The sequence below is a fragment of the Dermacentor variabilis genome, chromosome 10 (assembly GCF_050947875.1).
Source record: "Dermacentor variabilis isolate Ectoservices chromosome 10, ASM5094787v1, whole genome shotgun sequence".
In the NCBI taxonomy this organism is placed as follows: Eukaryota; Metazoa; Arthropoda; class Arachnida; order Ixodida; family Ixodidae; genus Dermacentor; species Dermacentor variabilis.
Genome location: NC_134577.1, coordinates 1,039,644 through 1,062,491, shown reverse-complemented (window position 1 = coordinate 1,062,491; position 22,848 = coordinate 1,039,644). Strand labels below are relative to the sequence as shown.

At 44.8% G+C, this 22,848-nt stretch overlaps 1 protein-coding gene across 4 annotated transcripts in view; it reads left to right on the top strand.

The window, feature by feature from the left end:
* LOC142559719 (latrophilin Cirl-like) overlaps window positions 1-22,848 on the top strand; it is a 504,865-nt gene that overhangs the window by 468,319 nt on the left and 13,698 nt on the right. Inside the window, exons 15-18 of one of the 4 annotated variants that reach the window (XM_075671296.1) lie at window positions 3,815-4,205; window positions 6,308-6,411; window positions 7,103-7,271; window positions 14,084-14,236. In XM_075671296.1, the coding sequence (XP_075527411.1) occupies window positions 3,815-4,205; window positions 6,308-6,411; window positions 7,103-7,271; window positions 14,084-14,236 (817 nt within the window). Of the gene's footprint in view, window positions 1-3,793; window positions 4,206-6,307; window positions 6,412-7,102; window positions 7,272-14,068; window positions 14,237-22,848 lie in introns of all 4 variants that reach the window. The other 3 variants (XM_075671294.1, XM_075671293.1, XM_075671295.1) reach the window with 3 other exon arrangements.

The window sequence follows — 22,848 nt, the reverse complement described above, 5'->3', positions numbered from 1 at the left end:
TATGGTCCGACGTATCTCTATAGTTTTGGCATGTTTCACATTAGGATAAATTGTGCATAAGCACACTGAACAGCCTCATGCACACTTCCCTCACTTCAACACTCGTTCTGTGTGTGTTGCGATGCAGTGTGCTTGGCCAGGCACAGCTAGCACAGTTTGGCGGAGTTGTCACTGCCACAACAACTGCCGCATCTGCTTTCATGCCGTTGATGCATGCTTTTACCAGAAGAAAAATGCATTCTATTCAGTACTTCCCTACGTAATACCATGACAACGTGGGCTTCTTGTGGATACAGTTGAACCTCGCAATAACGATGTCAGTAGGGAACACGAAAAAATTCGCTTTCGCAAGAATTTCGTTGTTGCAAAAAGGGACAGCACAGATAGGTAATGCATCACAGAACAAAACTTTACCGTCTAAATTCCGTTAGCTTACTTTTGCAAGCTTTGCTCGAGGATATAGAACCGCATTGTCGACAGTACAAAGTGCGCCGCATGCGTCGATCAGCAATGGCAGCACTGTTGTGGAGCAATATTCTCGGTCAATTGCTTTCAGAGATATGATCACTTTTGTGAGATTTTGTGTAACTCAGCACCGGAAGCAGAGCAACAGCGCATGCAGTAGCATTTCTCCAGCGCACGCTGTCGCCCTTAGGCGCCGACACGTCTGGTGCCGAACGCAAAAGTGATCGTATCTCGTGTACCCGAAGGCAAATGATCGCAATTACGGCCCCTTTGGCCAAAACTACGTTCGGTGCCGAGTCCGCATGCGATGCCTGTCAGGTGGCACCAAAACCAGCGTTCTTGATGCAAGGGATGCATATTCCTGGACGATCGCTCAATCACGGCCCGAAGCGTGGCACTCCATGCTGTGACTGCCATCTCAAAAGACATAAACAATTCCATGTCGGTGGGGCGAGGGTTTCCTTGTTTTTGCTGCATTTTTCTCACCGAGGCGCGCATTACGCAGTGCACTGCCATGATCGGCGATCGTTGTTAGAAATGTGCATTCAGTTTGTGCTCAGTTCCGCCTCACGCAATTGACCTAGGCCACGCCCAGTCGTCAGCTGCGGGGAAGGCAAACTGAATGTGCATTACGAACAACAATCTACGATCCCGCCTAGTAGGTGCGTAAAACCGTCATCACATGTCAGTAGCAATATGCATGCGCTTCAAACGGGCAATCAACAGACTAGATGGTGGCCATGACGTGTTTTCAACGCATGTGATTGCTTCCAGCGCTTGGTTGTTCTTGTAAACAAAAATGGCGGCACCCACGCAAGTGTAATGTGGTGGCAGTTTACGCAATTTTAGTGCAAAACAATGCATTTGAGCACATATTGGAGCCTGCTAACCCAACACGAGTAGGTAATATGCGGGGTTACACCCCGACAAATTTCATTGATGCGGGATTGTAGTACAGTGACATTTCGTTGCAATGCATGCTCACTGACCTGGAGAGGCAAAGCAGAAGAGTGGGTCTAAAAATTAATCTGCAGAAAACTAAAGTAATGTTTACTTACTACTAGTAAGTAAAGTAAAGTAAAGTAAAGTTTACTAGTAAGTAAAGTAAAGGTTACGGACTGGATTCCAAGGGAAGGGAAGCGTAGCAGGGGGCGGCAGAAAGTTAGGTGGGCGGATGAGATTAAGAAGTTTGCAGGGACGGCATGGCCACAATTAGTACATGATCGGGGCTGTTGGAGAAATATGGGAGAGGCCTTTGCCCTGCAGTGGGCGTAACCAGGCTGATGATGATGATGCTGATGATGATGACATTTCGTTGCTGAGAGGTACGAAATACATTGAATCTCATGGGCATTCGCCAGGGATATGAAAATATTTCATTGTTGTGGGATTTCGTTATCGTAGGTTTCGACTGTAGACCAATGATGCAATTATGCTTCGCTAAGTCAATAGTGTCGGACAAAGGACAATGGACAAAGATGTCGAAGTCGAAGCTATGGTGCACAAATTAACAGAAACGTTAACTAACTGAAGCGGAGGAGCGCAACTCTTCTCTGAACAGCTCTCCCTGGGGACCGCTCTTAAAGTTACCTTCGGTTTTCATTCAGTTTTTGTCGTGTGAGTGACCTTTGTATGGTTTGCTTCGTTGCTCACAAGCAGTTCTTTAATGACTCTTCTTCAGGAGACTGCTTCAATCATTGCACTATACTGACCACTTGGAGATGGGTAGCACGAGTTCAGTGCCGTATAAGATGTTGTGGTTCTGCATATGTTTAAAAGGATCTTTGGCCGTGTTCTTGAAAACTTGCACTTTGATGCTGTTTTGTCTACTCAAATTAGCGAATGCTTTATGGGCTCTGTGCAAACGTGAGGAAGAATTTACATTCAGTAGCTCACTTCGACGGCAGTTAGCACCTGTGCTGCTGAGGGCTCACTTTTCTAATGAAGCAGACATCTTGAAAGGGCTGTACCAGTTTAATACATTATAAATAAAAGGTTAGATGTGAACAAGGATTGGTCTTCAGAAGCGCCGAAATCGGCAAACATAATGCGGCAGCAACCTGGACAGTTTGCGTCAGTGGCTTATAGAAAAAATGCAGGGGTGGGCAGGAAGGACACAGCACAAGCACTAACTTCAACAATTAATTTTATTTGAGATGAAGCACAAATACACACACCCAGACATGACTCTGAAAGCAAAGGTGTGATGCACAAACTAAACCAAATTCAGGAACAATGATTCAAGATGCTCTGAGAAAACTGCCTGTTTATGATAAACAGCTTTCTTTCGGGAGCATGCTCATCTCTTGTGAGCTGGTACTCCCTGCACGTTTATGTCACAAAAAAATTACCTTAGTTCACGTGATCACACCAATACTTCAACTAGAAAAGGATGACTTGCACCTTGCATAACATTTTGCACAACCTAAAAATGGTATGCTGAAGCACTAAACAGATGAATACAAGGAATGCACACAATCGTGTTTCCTTTACACTTGCTGCTTGTTTTGTAGTGCACATTATTGACGAGCCCCAAGTGCTGAATGTGCCAATGCTAAGGGGCTTCTTCCAGTCTTGTGCACATTGTCTAAGCTCCAGTGACTGACGAAATGCGAGGTTGCAAGAAATGGCAAAAAAATTTTTTACAATGCATAGCAGGTGTTGCACATTGAAATCATGTTCCCTGTGGCAAATATTATTCGGGGCAAACAAGGCACTCTCGTCCGTGTCTAACACCTTTTCCTTGTGTGTGCGTCCTTTGTGTTTCGCTGGTACCCCCTTTTTCAAGTTCATGCACTCTCTGAATTGCACAAACGAAGAGTAGTGCAACAATGTAAAGAAAGCATGTGACAGTTGGCTAGTTTTACACTCCCACTTTTGTGTGTGCAAGCGCTTGTCTTTAGACAAGCTTTCTTGTTGCAGAGCAGAGATAATGTCACCTGGTTCACCACCGCAGCAGCAGAAATAGCTAGGTTAGATCTTCACTGTGTGAGCATGCCACCTTTATTGGAGAAAATTCATGAACGTGTTTAAGCCTGCACCTAGCATCTTTGCTTTGAATGTCATTTCGTATATTTACGTCCCTTTTTGAATAAAACCTTTACTTGAAGTCAGCAGTTTCATGTCTGCCCCTGAATTTGCTCTGTGAACTCGCATATCTTGGTTCATCATAGAGTAGAAGATTATGTTTATAGGCACTTCATTGCTTCTTAAGTAAAAAGAAATAAAATAAACAGCAGCTTTAAAGGTCCACTAAATCTATGGCATCAACAAGACATGGTTTGCACAAAAGAAATGCAACTTGCTAATGAATGGTCAACCTTAACAGATATGGTTTTCACCATGGCAGGAGCCTGGAGAGCGAGCGAATGGTGATCCACAAGAATCTGTGTGTGTGCCTGCTGGTGGCTGAGGTGGTGTTCGTGGCTGGCATCTCCCAGACAGCACAGCGCACCTTGTGTGGCGTTGTCGCAGGCCTGCTGCACTACTTCTTTCTGGCTGCCTTTCTGTGGATGTTTCTTGAAGGCTTCCAGCTTTACGTGATGCTCATCGAGGTATTCGACTCGGAAAAGTCTCGTCTCGGCTGGTACTATGCACTCGCATATGGCATGCCTGCTGTCGTGGTGGCTGTGGCAGCCGCCATTGACCCAGCAAGCTATGGGACGCCACAACATTGCTGGCTCCGTGCCGACAACTACTTCATACTCAGCTTCATCGGCCCTGTGGTTGCCATTCTTTTGGTGAGCCCTCAGAGCAAGTGGTGTTGTGCAAGTGTGATGGGAATAGGAAGTGTGTTAAAAAAAGTACTGGGACGGGGATAAAAACAAGCATACAAGAAGAAAGCGCTTACCAGAGCTGCTTGTGGAATTCAAGAACACAGGCAATCAACAACTAAAGCACAGAGACGCAGAATATGGCAGATCAGTTCTATGAGTTATTTCAGACTTGCCATGCAAAATTTAGGTTGTATTTTATTTCACACAAAAATATACAGAGTTTGGAATATTGTTGTGTGAAATAGTATAAAACCTAACCTGATTTGATGTGCCGGAGGGGTGAACCCAGAAAGATGGTTTGTGCAGGGTTTGTCAGGGTTGGTCCATCCCAGACCAAGATGAGTTTCTTTTCTTTATTTTTTTTTAGGAACCAACAACTAATTCTTGTGGTACCTGTTTTCATTTGTACACTGGACAGCTTATTGTATGGAGTGCCCAACAATGCAGTGGTAATGTGCAAAACATCACATCAGTGGTAAGGGTAGGGCACAGTGGTAGTGCAGGCAATGCTTGCATCATGTGAGGAAAATTTACTCCACTCTTTGTACGCAGAATTGAGCCCTTATTGGTTAGTCTGTACTTAAAAGGGTCCTGAGCCACCCCTCGAGCATGGTGAAAAAGTGAAGTCCGTGGATAGCATGTGCTGCTTTGAATATCTCGGCCAAATTTTATAGTCGTGTGATGTGTGGATCTCACAGGCAAAGTACAAAGTCGCATATTTCTCTCATGCTCTCTTTTCACATGACACCTTCTCCTGACCCTCTTTGAAGCTGCCGGTGGCTTGCATATATCGTCATATGCAAGATTCCCAAGAGATGGCTGCTATTGGCTGATAGCGGACATAACCAAGAAGGGGTTCTATAAAAGCACGCTAAAAATGAAGACGAAAGGAGCACATACGACAGAACGGGCGCTGAACTTCCAACTGGCGTTAATTTCAAATGATCTATTTTGTGCACTGCGCATCAGATACATCATGCACACATCATCATGCAAAAGATTGTGTAAGTCAATCGGTTCATGCATACAATTGTATGATCAATCAGTTCACGTGCCTAGATGCCTCAAAGGAAATGTTGATTCTTTTTTGTGCAGTGCCAAAGACAAACAGCTGACACACTTGTCACTTGCCTTCCTTATAAAATATGCTTCAATTATTTAACGTTCTGTTTCAAACTTGAACTGCACGTCCCACTCCACCATAGCCTTCGCAGTGCAAGGCATTGAAGAAGGAGTGGGATCACTGCAAAGGGGATCCAGGGTGATCTTTTATTGCCATTAACTCTGAACTGAACACACTGAAGTATTTGTTGCTGCAAAGTATTTCTGAAATAGTCTAGTTTAAGTTCAAATGCATTTCTTGAATTAGATAAAAAAGTTTCAGGGCCCCTTTAAGTGAAGGTCATCACATTAACTGATAATTCATATTTGAAATCCTGCTTACATTGTGCAAGCAGTCTTGTATATACCAGGCATATCAACAAAGATGTTAACTAAAATGCTTCCTTAATTAGACCTCTTTCGGAGTCATAATGTCACAAATGGCTGACATCAGACAAGTGAGATGTGGCAGTTGTGATCAAAATTTACTAAAACTACTCAATTAACTTTCTATCAAATCTAGGTTCCTCATTGTAAGAGGAAAATTGAAACAAACTTTCTGGAAGAAGATGAACTTGCTAGAAGAAAGCACATTGAATCGCCTAATACCAAAAAAGAAGAACATGCACACACACACATAGAGCAGTCTGTGTATGTGGTGTTACATGTTACATTATTTTATGTTACGTGATTCACTGCACTTTTCTCAAGTAAGTATGCCATACTAACTCGCCCAAGCTTCAACCTTAGAAAGTGTTCAGATGTTTTTACCAATATACAGCCAATGAACAGTACCACAATTGAACCAGTTTATGGTGTTGGATCAGCTGGATCTTGCAGCTGATGATAAGTTGACTATAAATGAGCTAATTGTTTTAGTTAGAGTCAACTCTGTTGAGACACTCATGCACATATACCACTGCACGAATTGATGCATTCTTTTTTTCTCTTGTCCATCTTTACAGGCAAATCTGGTGTTTCTCAGCATTGCTGTGTACATGATGTGCCGTCATTCCAGCCTAGCCAGCTCAATCAAGAATAAAGAGCAGTCCAATATGGCAAACCTCAGGTGGGCAACACAGTGATACTGCCCAAATGCACATACTTTCCCTTTTTTGCACTTCGGTTATTATTTAGTACTTGCAACATAGGTCCTTTTGAAGCTACATGCAAAAGGCTGTGATGTTCTTGAGTGTATTGTGCCTTCCTCTATAGGCAGGTGCAAAAGAAAAGGAGGAGGATGGCAGGGGTGCAAATGAATAACTTGCAAAGGTTGTGAAATAGGCTTCCCCGCAAAGCTTTTTTTACAACCGAGACACCAGCTACCACCTTGGCTACCTTTCTGCTACAGGTGCATCACACCTGGCCGAGTGTGTGTAGCTTCAATCAACTTTAATGCAGCTAAGTTATTTTTTTTTTTTTCACTTTGAGAAGAGGTGGGCAGTAATGGGCCTTGCCCCCCCTCCTTTATGGGTGACCTTGTGCACGCCTATGCTTTCATCAACACTGCTTCACCTTTGCTTTCCCCCTTGGTAGTGATAGTGATAGTGGTAGTGATAGTGATAGTGATTGTGGTAGTGATAGCTGGAATTTTTAGCCTTGACATTGTGTCTTCAGTATATTGAATTTTAGCACTGATCCAACAAATCTTTAATATTTATTGTAACACCAAGGTGTGTAGATTTGACTACTTGAAATGAAAACTGCCTTTCGTTTTCCTTTCTTAGAGTTGATGGGACATGTCTTCTGCTCTTTTGCAGTGTTTGGATTCGCAGTGCTGCAGTACTTGTGGTATTGCTAGGTCTGACGTGGGGATTTGGGCTGCTTTACCTCAATGCTGAATCTGTGGTAATGGCATACCTCTTCACATTCCTGAACAGCTTACAGGGCCTTTTCATCTTTGTGTTCCACTGCCTCAGGAATGACAAGGTGAGTGCTTTTGCAAACATTGCTTTGCTTAAAGCACCAGTAGAACACTTATATTGGTCCAGTGAGACTTGGGGGGGTGGGGCACTCTAAGTAAGTTATCAGGGCCCTAATGGTTCTATTTAGAGTGTACAATTACCAATGGAGTCCATTATGTTCCACCTGTGTGATGCCAGCAGGACCTACAGAGCTTTTAGCAATAAGGTTCAGTAAGTGGCAGCCATTTGTTGCCCCGTATAGCTATCGTCCGGTGCCACCACGGCATTTGCAAACAGCGCCACTATTGGTAGAATCTGTTGCAGAGCGCAGTCAGTGTTTTGCCATGGCTTGTTCTACATTTTGTAAGTTGCTTTTATAGTGCTGCTCCCACAACTGAACCAGTTATAATATGTTCTGTGTGCCTCTTGTTTCTTCCACTTTAATTTTTGTGATACTGGCTTCCATTGTTTCAGTGTTACTGTTTAAAGGCTGGAACAAACATGTATGATTCTCAGTTGAGATTTCTAAATGCCAAGCATTTACTTGCCTACTTGCACCAGAAAAGCCAATTCTGACCTGATCTGGGCTCGAATAGAATGGCTCACACATAAAAAAAAAAAAGACCATGGTTTGGTGGTGGCACGTATTGAACCATGCAGTGACACCATGCTCAACAGCCAAGTGTTTTAACCATTAGGTTATGTGCACAGGCCTTGAATATATCAATAAATTTAAACCATCTGCACGAGTTGTTCGTAAAAAAGAGATGAAACTGCACTTGCAGAGACATAGCATCTCACAGCAGTTTCTCATAAAAAGTGCAGGCACACTCACATAGCGTCACGGCTGCATGTAGCGAACAAAGACATAGCAAGTACAGTTTGGGTGACATGGAATCTTGTTGCAGTTTCTCATTAAAAATTATACGGATCCCATGCACTGTGGGAATCAACGCAATCGTAGTTTTCTGTGCTGTTTACGTTGATTGGCAATAATTAATAGTGGTGTTGATGGCTAATGTATTATTTATATAGCGTTTAATGCAATACAAAAGTGGTGACCTGATGGCAAATGTTACCTTGCATGCACCATTGCCATTTGTATTTGTAGTACACAGACCACACTGTGAGACGTGTCTGCTTGAGGCATTGTGTGCCATTGTTCGTGACCTCCGAGAAGATTAGTACTGTCATTGCCTCATGCGGCACATTGCATCGGGGCAGAAGTGTTAACTTTACTTGAATTATGGGACTGTACGTGCCAAAACCACAATCGGATTATGAGGTACGTCGTAGTGACAGATTATGGATTAGTTTTGACCCCCTGGGATTTTTTTAACGAGCACCTAAACCTGAGTACATGTGTTTTTTGAATTTCACCCCCCATCAAAATGTGGCTGCTGTAGTCGGCATCGAACCCTCAACCTCAAGCAATGCTATAGGTGCAAAGTTATCACGGTGGGCACAGAAGTTTTGAATTGAAGTGCACCGCCTAGACTCTGTGGTGCTATGATGTTGCCTAGATGCAACAATGCTTTAAGACGGCTTTGAGTCTGCACACCGTGCATCAATTGTCCCCTTGACAAATTTGCATGGTGTTTATTTTTTCAGGAATAGCAGGAATGTACCGTACCATACCTTAAAACTTAAATTTATCCATTTTGTCGCAATCGCTGTCGTGCCTATTGTAGTAGCTAGTGTACCTTGGGAGCACATGCATCAAGGCACCCAAGTAGTGGTGTTTCCTCGCCTCCTCACATCGCATTTTCTCTCTCCTGCCTTCTCCCCATGTATGCGAGTTTTAAGCAAAGAGGGCCATGAGTTTCGAGGCTGCGTCAATTCTGCCCATTCTCTGCCTCCTCTGCCTCCTCTCCCCCCTCCTCTCTACCATTCTACATATCTCCCCTGTGAATTGTTGCACGTCAGTAGAAATGTAAGTACTGCAGTTTTTGCAATGCTTTTGCAAGGGGTCACGGATAATTACTGTCATTAAGAGGGTATCGTGGTGACGCCCAGGAAGCTCCAGAGGGCTCTGTGCACATTTTATTCAGTGCAAAGGTCTAAACAAGTTTCTCCCGTCCCCTATCATGTCAGCCACGCTTCTGTCATGTATACCTACACTCTGAACCGCCCCCGACATGGCGTGCAAGGAAACAGCAGCAGCAGCAGCAGTGCAAAAGTCAAAAGAAGAGACCAGTACCATACCACCCATGAAAGAAGAGGTTCAGGAGCAAAAAATTTTATTACATTACATTCGCATCTTTCTAGTATTCAGAAATGTTTTGAAATTAACTTAGATAAACATCATAGATTGTTCCTGCCATTATTTTTTTCACCCTGTTGATGTGCTCATGCTGCCTGCTGTAAGGTTCATAGGCAGGCTACACTGGCTACTCATGACAAGAATATCACAAATTACTACCTATTGGGAAAAAGCCAACAATTTTAGAGAAATTAAATCTGATAGTTGCCACACATTATTCATTCTCAATAGTACAGCCCCATGTGCAGGGTCCTTCTGATGGCTACTGTCCAGCACCACCAAACACATTTCTTGCTGTACCTTTCTTTACGATGTTTCCAACATGACCTGTCACTGAAATTAAACCCATTGGCCCTCACTTTTCCTTTTGCTTAAAAGCGACTACAACTGCAGTACTTATTTAGAACTTTAATGCGATAGCATTAAGAAGCCCATGTCGCAGAAAATATGATTTCAGCATCCAGTGTCAGACGTTGTTTCGGCATGCATACCCATGTCTTTTCTGTGATGCAAGGAATTGACTAAACTAATCGAATTTCTCAAGCTAAAATGCGTGGAAAAATCGTCAACTACGACTTACACACAACCTGCAGACATGGACGCTCTCGGATTGTTATTTGAATATACGAGAAAACATAATTCTGTTACACGGCAATTCAAACAAACCCCTTTTCCAGCATTTCTACAATGCATAGACCGGAGACGGCGTCCGCCATTTGCGCACGCCGGTGCATAAATATCTTAAGTCCATGGAGCGGTGCGTCCACTTCCTTTAAACACTTCCTGATGGCACTCGCCTCCGGCGCATTGTGGCCCATGCAAGAGGCCACGTTTCAACCAGAGAGCCCGCCTTCGTGCATAGAGTTCACCACGAGCGTTTCCTGGTAAACAGTATGGTTACGTACGCTGCAGTTGCCGGGAAAGTGTGAAAAGCAGCCAGGGATCTTTGAATGCTATCACGTTCCACTCTTAAAGACAAAGGTTAAGCATCCTCCAAATTTTTCTGTCCCTTGTTTATATTGTCTTATGCTTTCTACTTGCATGGTTGTCATGAAGCTCAATACATATTTTCCTGTAGTATTTCTCTTCTGCTCATAAAATTTTTCTTGTTAAAAGTTGCACTACCCTTCGTACCCACCTTTTTGCAATATCTTTATAACTTTAAGGCTATAGTAACTGAAAAATAAGTACAATTGAAAATTGATATAACAAGCATGGACATAACGAAGTAAACTTAAAATGGAGTTGGCCATGTGAATATTCTGCTACTATAATGAAACCAAAAATCCAAATCCGATTGAGACAATATCATTTGCAGTGGAACAATTATTTGTTTACCTGGCACACAAAATATGAGTTCTGGTAGCACAAAGTATCCAGCAAGAGCAACTTGAAACAACACATTCTTGATGCACATGTGTGCTTTGGCCAATGGCTTCACTTGGCTGGAGCGCAGCCAGTGAGCCAATGTGTTGATCTTGTGCTATCACCTGAATTGCATGGTTGCATATATAACAATGGTGAAAAGCATGTTCGCACTATAGCATAGTTGAAGTGCTAGATGTAGACACAACATCAGTGGGCCGAAGCAAGACTGCGAGTCGGCCTAGTTGGAACAAATTCATCTTTACAACTTATTGTGCGCAAACAAACAGGGACGAAGAATAGAAGAAAGCGCTCGTCCTTGTGTTTCTTCTATTCTTCATCCCCGTTTGTTTGCGCACAATAAGTTGTAAAGATGAATCAGTGGGCCGTCAAAAGTGACAGGAGACCTTTTGTTGTCCCATCAGAGGCATCATGTTAACGTTTATTTCGTATAGCCCTAATCACAAACGTTTTTTGACAATATCAGTATGCTTTTAACAAATATTAGATGCAACTTCACTAGAACGAAGTTCAGTTATGTTGAGCCATGGAGAGACCAGAAAACGCCAAAAAAATATGCCTAGTGAAAATTAGAATGTAGCATATATGGCAAAGAAGTCCAACACAACTGTCGACAACACGAAGGACGCTGACAGGAAGATGCAACAGCGTAGGCTTAACCCGACACACAGCGTCTAGCCCGAGCCCCACTTCAGTAGCGCTGGCGATCCGGCTGAGGAGCTCTGCACGGCGTACTTCTTCCTTACACATACTAAATTTGCACTGCTGTTTGCTAAAGCTTTACAAATAGAAGCATGTTATGTATGGACTGCTCTGTATGAATTGTGACCACCTAACATGCATCTGAGCATATCAGCGTTTTTGCATTTCATGTGACCCCACCAAATGCAGCCACTGCAGCTGAGCATCATCAAACCTGTGTTCAGCAGCACAGTCCTGTGAGTCACTGAGACACCACAGTGGGTGGCTGCAGTGCTCACCTTGACCAACATTCACTACAGCAGTGCGAGCTTGAATGCTGCTATGAAAGCCAGTGAAAGCACATGTACCCTTGTTTACATGACTACATATGCATCCTGTGTCACAAGAAATGGACGAAGCTGTATGTATGTCAAGACATGACAATGTACAAGGTGTTATCCGAAAGTTCCCTGACTTGTGTCATTATGTGGGAAATAAGAAAAGTAAATGCTTGTGCCGTTATACGTAGCATATCACACAAGTAGATGTATCAAGTGGCAGGGATAATAGGAGAAGTCATTCACTGACCACGTGCTCTAGAGTTATAAAGTGTCAGAAAAAGTATTGAAAAATGAACGAAGAACATAAGCAGCAGACTTGCATGAAATTTTGCGTGAAGTTTGGTAAATCCACCACGGAAACTCTGAAAATGCTTCATCAGGCATACAGTGATGCTGTTACGGGACGCTGCCAGTGTTTTGGGTAACATTTGTGGTTCAAGGGCAGTCAAATCTCGATCATTGGAAGCTGGCAAGCGTTCAGGACAGCCGCAAACTAGTGCAACACCAAGCAAATGTTACGAAAATTGCAGAATTGATTCGAGATGATTGTCACCGTACCATTGATGAACTGTGTGAAATGGTAGAAATTGGTTACGTGCAGTGGAAAGCAGTCCTTAATGAAAATCTGCAAATACACCACATTGCCACTCACTTCATTCACTGAGTCTTGACTGCCAACAAGAAGCAACAGCATGTTGATGTGTGCATGGAGCTTCATGCCACTGCACGTGACGCAACCTTCATCGACAGTCATCACTGCTGATGAACCGTGTGTTTACAGGTATGACCACTGAAACGAAGCAGCAATCTTCCCGATGGAAGAGTCCAAGTTCACCGAGACCAAAAAAGCAAGGGAAGTAAGGAATGCTACCAAAACCATGCTCATCACTTTGTTGCAAAAAGGGGTAGTCCACAGCGAATTTCTTCCTAAAGGGCAGACTGTTAATTCAGATTTCTACTGTGACATCCCGTGACGACTACAAAACGGCGCCTGTGAAAACAACCTGAACTTTGGTGCAACAGAAACTAGCTGTTGCATCATGACAATGTGCCCAGTCACACCTCCCTCAGGAGTACTCATTTTTTTCGACAAAGAACACCATGGCAATTGTACCCCATCCTTCCTACTCACCCGGCCTGGCCCCTTGTGACATTGCCTTGTTTCTAAAAATGAAGTTGAAGCTCAAAGGGCATTGCTTTGACACGATCGACATCATACAAGGAGAAGTGCAGAAGGTCCTCAACAACTTCATGCAAAACAACATCAAGAAAGTTTTAGAAGACTGGCAAATGCGCTGCAACAGATGCAGTCAGTTCCTCAGGGACTGCTTCATAGCACACTAAACCTAAGCTGATCTATGAAACAATAAACCATTCTGTAGACCCAGTCCGTGAACTTTTTGATACCACCTCGTCCATAAAAGGTTCCAGCCACCAATTGTGTGACCACAGTGCGAAAAGCTTGTGGTCTGCTGAAAGCAGTCAGACGGCCACACTTGTAGCCCCAGAGGGGACAGCATGCATCCCTGTGTAAGACTACATAGAGTTGCTCAAGTAACTAGACTGTGATAGTGAAGTTGCTGGTAATGTGGGAAGGGTTAAGTAATTATTAACTAGCAATTAGCTCATTATTAACTAGTACACATTCCGAAGAGTCTGCACCAGACCTCATTGACCAATGTCACCAGTCCTATCTGTTATCTATTGGCTTCATATGGTTGTGGCTAACAGCATTGTAAGAGTCTCAACACCAGCAGGTTGAAGCCTTCAGGCAGCATACGAGGGTTTATTGGTCAGCTGCCTGCTCCTAAAGAAAGTTCACATACTGCATGATGCCATCGGTCAAAAAAGGATGTCCACGTCCATCACCAGGGCCTTAAGTGGCACTGAGGGTAACACTCCCAAAGTCTTGCACACATAAATACCCCATGATTATTACGTGGGAGCAGCTGCTGTCATAGCCCAATTAGTAGTGCAACACACGTAATGCGGAGGTTGTGGGTTCGGCTCCACTATTGCCCTCTAGCTTATCATTTCTACAGTTCAGTTAAAACTACAAAATGTATTCACAACCAATGCACATGCCTACGTACAGTAGACATGGTCTGTATGTTTTGTACGTGTGCAGGCTTTGAAAATTGTTGTTGATAGTTGCCCTGTACCCAGGTACGCAAGGAGTACAAGCAACTGGTGGACCACTGCTTGTGGCTGCCATCATGCCTGCGGAGCGAGAAATGCGCGTCCTCAGAGCGGCCTTCATTCACGCACTCCAATGGCACGAGCCACTCAGCACCATCCTGTGGCAGACTACCTCATACTGTGCGTACTGATTTAGGCAGAAAGGTGTATAATTGCAGACAGTGAGGGGAGAGGCAGTGTCTGTCTAGCAAGGGCTTCATGTGACATGTGGGAATGCCGTAACAGAAAATAAAACCACTATAATATGTATGTAGGCCATGGCTATATACTTTCCACACACATGTCGACATTAGGTGCAATGGTTAAAATAATAGCGAAATTTTATTTCGCAGCTTGTTAGGTGCTCATGCATATGAGCACATTGCCTAATTAAGCCATGGGTCGCTGTTTAAGACTCAACTTTTAACCGCAGTTATTGCTGTGTACGCTTCTTCACAGGGATTTGTGGTGCTGGTGTAGCATCCCTTGTATCGCACTTGCATACACATGACAGCGATAAAATGTTACGAGGGAAAAATATTGAAAAAGCATATGAGCTGGTTTTAGACTAGGTCTTACCAGCTTTTATTTTCATTACAGCCCTGCATATTTGTATAATAGAATTTTAACATTTTTGTTTTGCATATTTAGCCTCTCACCAAAGAATAAATGGGGCACACTGCTTCAACAGATGTCTTGTGAAGTTCTTTTTGCATCCCCAACATGCTAAGATGCCTTTTTTCACTCTTTGTAAATAAGATGCCTTTTCTGCTTAGAAACTATTCGGTATCTGTAGACGGGGGGTTTCCTGACATTAGTGTCTTCAGACTTGAAATTTATTTTGATTATAGCAGGCAGTGCTGTGAAATATATGCAAGTAGTGTAGTCATAGAAATCTCACTCTGTGCATTTTGCAGTGCAGTTTATTTTTACTTGCTATGCTTTCTATAGAATAATTGCTTGATATTGCTACGGAACAGTATTTGCGATAACGATTGGAGGATAGCGCAGGCTGTTGCCTCTTGGCCAAGTGAAGCGTATTTCCTTGTAAATATACTTGTATATAGCTTTTCGTTTGCATCTTCCTACGTAACATATCTGGTGGAGGTGCTGGGTATCAGGGCGATGGGCCGAGCAGATGGTGTGAAGACCCATGTTTTCGAACTCCTGGCGGACAACTGCCTGAATCGGGGAAACCGTGACTGCAGGTGCATTGGAGGAGCTGGAGTCGAAGGCAGCTGGATAGGCGGCCTCGATCTCACGCCGGACGATCCTGGTAACATCGCCAGTGTTGTTGGGACGAGGACCGTCGGCACAGGAAGATGTCGCTGGGGTGTTGGGCAGACGGGCAAACTGCTGGTTGATACGTCGGCTTTTAGCGAGTTCCAGGCGGCGGCACTCTTTTATAACTGCATCCACCGTCGCCATGCTGTTGAAAACGAGCAAGTTGAAGGCGTCATCGGCAATGCCTTTGAGGATGTGGGAAACCTTGTCTGACTCAGTCATATGTGCGTCAACTTTGCGGCCCAGAGCCAAGATGTCCTGAATGTACGTGACGTAGGGCTCTGTTGACGTCTCTGCACACAGCCGGATAATGCCTTCTGCATGGCAAGTTGGTGACCGTATGGGTTGCCGAACAAGTCTCGGAGCTTTTGCTTAAGCGGATCCCAACTGGTGAGCTCATCTTCATGCGTGCGAAACTAAACTCGAGGTGTGCCACCAAGGTAAAAGACTATGTTGGCGAGCATGATAGTAGGGTCACACCGGTTATTGCGGCTGACGTGTTCATACAGGCTGATCCAGTCCTCGACGTCTTCCCCATCTTTGCCCGAGAACACGCCAGGATCACGGGGAGCGGGGAGAGTAATGTAGGTCGTCGAAGTGGCAGCAGGTGCAGGAGCCGGCGGAGTCGAGTTGTCGTTGCCGGGAGCCATGAAGGAAGGCCCGACGTACTGTCCACTGCGAAGCTCCGTGACGAGGTACAGGGAACGTCAACCTCCACCAGATATGTTACGTAGGCAGACGCAGACGAAAAGCTATATAGAAGTATATTTACAAGGAAATACGCCACACTTGGCCAAGAGGCAACAGCCCACGCTGCAACTACAACCTGTGGATGTGAAGTTGCATCAAATTGAGTTTTTTTTTTCTTTTCTCTCACCATCTCACACTACGTTTGCACTTCCAGAATGTGACAAACTATGCATTAGTCACAAGTGAAAGTGGTACTCTGTGGCTACTCTGTGGTTCTGTGGCTGGTTCACAGAATTGTCTCCCTCTGCTTCGTTGCTGGTTGATAGGTTCAGATTTGCAACAGATTTCATGTAGTAATGATGTCATGTTTTGTGACATGAAGGTATGAGACTTACGTTGAATTACACAAGGCACACCTATATACACTCAAATGCCTTTATAACAAAGTGCACTGGGCCTCCAAAATCCTCTTTTATACACGTAAACTCATTATAAAGGTTTCACACCGTACCGCTCACACCAGAGCAGACTAAGCATGTTCAACAAGAGAAAACCTTTCTTTAACATAAATTCAAGAGATACTTAGTGAAATAAGTTGCTAACTCTTTTGTGCACACTTTTGCTGACAGAATGTATGACTGCAGTCAAGTTAATTGCATTAAGGTTCACAGCATGCCCTGCAGCGAAATTCAGCAGCCACGAAAATTAATGTTTCTGATTGTCCAATGCTGCTATCGCCTCCCTTGTCATCAAAATTTTTTGTTCGTGTACCGGATCTTCATCACTGTTGCCTTCATTGACATTCGCATCCTTTCTGCCCTATCTGGCTTGAAGACACTCTTGATTGTCCGTTGCGATTACATCACTGTTGTTGTCAACTACAATGCATTTGTTAGCTGTCGCACACGCTGATTCGCTACAAGAAGTTGAGTACGAGTTGAGTTGTGCGATTCTTAGAGCAGTGCAATGGGACTACTTCTGACATTGCCATGCTCTTCTAGTTTGTCACTAGTGCCAGTGCTACCGCTATCATGCAAAGTACACCTTGGTTAAATTTCTGGAGGGCAGTGGTGACACCACTACATGAACGTTCGCTGAAAGCAACAAATCAACCATCGGGGATGCCTGAATTTCTTCATTGTACAGGTGAATTCGTTATACGGTAAGACCTCATTCGACCCTGGTTAATTTGACCTTTGTTAATTCCGAAAATCGGATAATTCGGATTGCTCCTGTGGTCCCACCAAGCATATGCATTAATTAATGCAATCACACTCTCGTTAAGTTGAACATATTTGCCCCCCATCTGACAACTCTCGGAGCTCGGCGAGCGTTGCAAATGTGCGATGCAAAAGAGCAAAATAGGCACTAGCGTCCAACAGAAATGAAACGGTGGATTCCGCATCACCATAATCAACAGCAGAAATTGTACGTGTGACAGCATAGAGTTTCTCACTATATTACCTTGAGGGAAATGTGGTGCAGCTGCATTATGGGATGCGTGGGAATGCCAGTATATTGTGACTTCAAATTGGCATTGTTCTTGGACAGCCAGGACGCCTTGAAGACATGCCTGGCTAGCGCCGTTCTGTCTGTCACAATGATTCATTTTCTACAGAAGCAGCAATAAAAAGCTGTTTTAGTTTTATTATTACACAAAAACAGGTTTTGTTTAAATATGAGGACTTGTTATTAGATGTACAATTATATTTATATGAAACATAAAAAGTATCAGCGGGCAGCTGAAGTTGGAGGACAGACAACATTTGCTCTCACTTTGGAACAGTTTGTCGTCTGTTTTTGCTTTCCTTGGCTTAGTTATGCATTGTAGGTGAGGAAACTTCATTGGAAGATGTAATATGGGTGAATGAAAACATTTTATGAAGATTTTACTTTAAGAGCGCGTTATTTGTGTAGCCACATCCCCGTTTTAGATGAAGCTTCTCATAACACCAGCCAACAAAAGCCTCGCAGACACCAATACCGTCATCCCCATGACAGCAGAGTGCCCCTTATGAAACCGTCATAGACGGTAACACCAGATGTCCCTCTAGGTGTTATAGTGAGAAACTCTGTGCGACGACAACGCAGGAATGCCTTGTGCCTATTTGTGTCTCTAAATCCTTTATTCTTGCATTTACTGCAGTGCATAACATTGCAATGGCCACGTGCCTTCATAAATGCACAGTCGTACCATTTCATAATCGCGTCGATAACGACCGCGGTTTCGGGCCCAGTGGTTGCAGCAAACAGCAGTTCATGTTGACTTGGTGCGTGTACGCTGGCTGCATGTCTTCAAAACTGCGTAGTCGTGCCATCCATGATGGCATCGATAGCGACAGCGATTTTGTTTTAGTGTACTAGAGTAGGGGTAGTGGGCCAAGGGGGGGGCGCGGGCAATGCGCAGGTGTGAAGCAGAAAATAAGGAAAGCATTTACGGCCGCGAGGCGGCGCTATGGAGCCTTTCACCTGGGGCTCGCCATGCTCGCACATTGGCCTGGCGCCTGCACTCGTCCACGTATTTGTGTTGTTCTGGGGTTTGTGTGCACATTTGTTATCTCGGGTGCAGTTTTTTCTCTGACCGATGAGGTGACATGATGAAGCCTCGTCGGAAGAGCTACTGCTTCGCTCCCGGTTGCAGAAGTGGGTATAGCAGCACGAAGAACACACCGAAGTTGTTTGGTGTCCCCAAGGACGACAAAAGGCGCTGTGTTTGGAATCTGAACATTCACCGTGCTGATAAGCCCCTGGAGCTGACTGACGCTTTGTGTGAGCTACAGTTCGAAGAAAAGTACATATTTCGAGACTATGTTCACGTCATTGATGGAAAGGCAGTGTGGATACCATGTGGAAAACCTTTGCTTTCACGGGACGCAGTATTGCCCATTCTGCCGAATGTTCCCAAGTACCTGTCGAAGGTGCCAGCACGCGAAAGACCTCCAATAATAAAAGATGTGCACAGAACCTGCAGTGTGTGGCTCGTCTAAGAAACCTTGCTTGCAAGTTGATGGGCTTCAAACGGAGATGGGCCGGCAATTGACGTGCATGCAGTACATGCCGTTTGACTTATGGAATGTGTCTCAATCGACAGAGCAGTGGGCTGTTCACAAATTTTCCAACCATGGTGGTGCTGCGCTTATGTTTGCGCCTCTTTTAACAGTCAATCTGATGCTGTCATGATCGAATAGACTCTCTTCATGGACTCCGGAAGCGCACAAGGCGACGTTGTCCTCCGGACATATGTTTGCTGCACGTCAATATCAGAACCACTCTTGCATACCATGGCAGAAGCGAAGCAGGTGCTGCATGACTGTCTTCGTCCTGTTGTACAGCAAAGCTGTCTATGGCTAGTATCCTGGGATTTCTTCGTGGTGTAACATCGACAGAAAACTATTATCATCTATGGCTCATACCTCCGTAAGGCAGAGGGTATACGAGCACTTAGCAAAGTGAAGCCAACAGTGCATACATTCTCTGGAATCGCGCATACAACATACAGAAAATCTCCCCAGACAGATATACATCGCGGACATGTCCCTAGTGTCGCAACCACACAGCGGCACTCGCACACATAACACACGAATGCACCGACCGTCCGGGCGATGCAATTTTGCCATGAGTCACAGCACACGCACTCACTACGGGGTCTTGGGAGGCGAGACTCACCGAACTGGACCTGGGAAGCCAACTGGTGACCCTCGACCAAACCCTGCAAGCCACGATCGCCAGTGGAGCCCTGTCAGAGGGAACCACCCAAGAATAGGCCGCGCAACGATGTCTGCAATAATAAAGTTCCATCCTCCTCCTGCATCCAGCGTATATTTTAATGAAGAACAAGCTTAAGGCAAGCATCCGAACCACGTGCATAATTGGTGATAAGACACTCCTACGCCTACATGCAATGTAAAGCACGTAGCGCTCCCCGCATATGTTTCCCTGTAAGGATTACAATTGCGCAAGCTGCCATGCCGACGGCAGCTTGACTGGCTTGACATTTGCATACGAAGCAGGGAGTGATGTAACTACACTTTCGTACGTGCAAGAAGAACCCATCTAGCAACTGATTTGTGTTATGACATGCACATGTAATATGAGGACTCCTGAAGAGCAGCGTGCATACAAGGTGCGGCGAATTTCTCTTATCTCTGGCTCATTTCTTGTAGTGCATGAAGTAACGGCAGAAGCCAAGTCGCAGCTAGGCCGTCGAAACGTAATAATTAGGTAAAGTGCATGTGAATGCTGCCACGTGAATAATTTCAACCTATAGCGTCGCAAAGGGTAATCAGTCTGGTTGTCGTTTACAGCTTCGCTGTCCAACCACGTTCACAGAATGGATTGGAGCCCATTTTTTTATGTATAACTAAAGCGCTGTCTGCAGAACTAAACCTGTGTGTACACTGAATGTTTTCATTTCAGTGCAGGTTCTGATAAGCCACTGGTGCCACTGGTGCCACCGGTGCGTGCTTGGACTCCCATGTACCAATGAAACTTTTTGAGCTCGTGTCCTTCCTAGAAAAAAAGAACAAGAAAAGAGAACGAAGCAACTCGGTTTCTTTGCCCTCTTTATCTCTCTTCTGTATAGTATTAGAGAACGTGGTGGAGCGAATTGAAATGTGTTTTTCCAGCCAGGCGAGGAGACATTTGACGCGTACGCATGCATGAAGGGCCAAGATAAAAGGCGCGGCATCGCCACCTGTACGTTTCTGGGAAAATTGCTTCACCGCGGAGCCTTCCCACGGCCCACTACCCCTAATCTAGTACACTATAGTTTCATCTGCAGTGGTTGTGGCAAACAGTAGTTTCCTTTTGACTTGGTGCATGCGTCAGCTGTGTGTCCTCAACATTGCATAGTCGCCATCCATGATCATGCCGATAGCGACCGTGGTTTCGTCCACAGCGGTTACGACAAACAATAATTTTGACGAAGTGCAAAGCTGTCAAGCGTGACGAGCACCGCGGCTACATCACATTGGATGGATGATCTGTTGAACGAATCCAGCGCCAAGAAGCTAGAGTATTGTTTTAGTAGAGACCATTGGCTAAGTCCGGGTAGGTAAGAGAAGGAAGAAAAGCCCAGATTTTCCACTTCACCACTGCAATGTGCACCTTTCACAAAGGAATATGACTCGCATTTCTTTAAGTACTTCTTGAAAGGAGGTTGCTCACTTGCATCTGCGAATGTTCACTCCAAAAAACATCGCACAAAACAATATAATGATATTCTTGGTTTCTAGCACGAAGTGACACTGACGAAGGCTAGAAGACAGTCCTGCCTTCTTCTAGTCTTCGTCTGTGTCACTTCACGCTAAATACCAAGAATATGTTGCGACGAAAGTTTCGGAAGTGAGGCATTTTGGATATTATGAACTTCGGATAATGCGGACGTTGTTTGTCGGATTATCAAAGTCCGTTGTAACGAGAGTGTCATTTTTCCAGAGGAGAACTGTAGATGGTGACACCACACCATCTCATTGGCTAATGGTGCAGTTTGCAGAGCGCGCGAATGGGAATAAAGGCAGTCGATCACTGGGGTCTGTATTGGCTGGTTGTTCGCTTTCGTCTGCCTTTTACACGCGGGGAATCGAACGTCACAGTGGCGACAAGGAAGATGTGTTCAGCTGTTTGGAGGCTGTTTTCTAGTGCAACTGCTGCCCTGGGCTGTGTTCCTGTACTTCGGAAATGCCGAGCGTAGGCAAGCTGGAGCCGTTCGACGCGCAGATGAGCTGGGAAGAATACCAAGGGCGGATTGTGCAGTACTTTATCGCCAACAATGTGCCGGATGACATGCAACGAGCTGTTTTGCTCACATGTTGTGGCTTGGCCACATACACCCTACTTCATAATCTGCTGGCATCCGTGAAACTGTGTGAGGCAAGTTTGTTCACCATTTTAGATGTTCTTGGGAAGCATTTCTCGCCAAAACCATCGGAAGTGTTACCGTGTTCAAATTCAACTCAAGAATACGACAGGTGGGTGAAACGGCTGCGGACTACTTTGCCTCATTGAACAAACTCACTGACGACTGCAACTTTAGCACATTTCGTAACAAAATGCTGCATGACCATACCGTTGCAGGCATTAACAATGAAGCTGTGCAGAGACGACTGCTGGAGCAGCCGGACCTGACGCTGGACGTAGCGAAGAAAATCGTTTTCGCAATGGAGGCAGCCAGCAAGGATTCACAAGTGCTTTCGATGGCGCCTGTGTCATTCATTGCGCCAACCAATGCTGTATCACATGACTCTGCGAGGCAAGATGAAGCGCCCATTGTGTGTTTTTGCTGTGGTGGCAGGCATCTAACGTTGCAGTGCCAGCGCCTCAACAGTGTGTGTCACAACTGTTGGCTGAAGAGCCATCTCTCTCGTGTGTGTAAAGAAAAAAAAAAAAAACTGAGCTCCAATAAGGGACTAGCGCCGTCATCTGTGAAGAAAAAATCTGTGCATGCCATGAGTGACAGCGGGTATGACGAAACTGAAAAGACTGCAAAGTGGCTGGATGCGCCCCAAGTGTACGAAATGTAGACTCTGCAAGGCTCTGCAGAAGTGACTCAGCCGTACAATGTGGAAATCGCTGTGAACGGGACGTCATTGCTGATGGAAGTTGACACGGAAGTAAATATGTCCGTCATGTCTTTCCATCAGCATGTCTGAAGCCATCAGTCGTTACGTTGAAAACTTATTCCGGTGAGCTGTCATCTGTGCTGGGTAGTCTGCCCGTGACTGTTCAGCTTGGGGACCGCAAGTGTGATGATGTGCTGTACGTTGTTTCTGGGGGTTGCC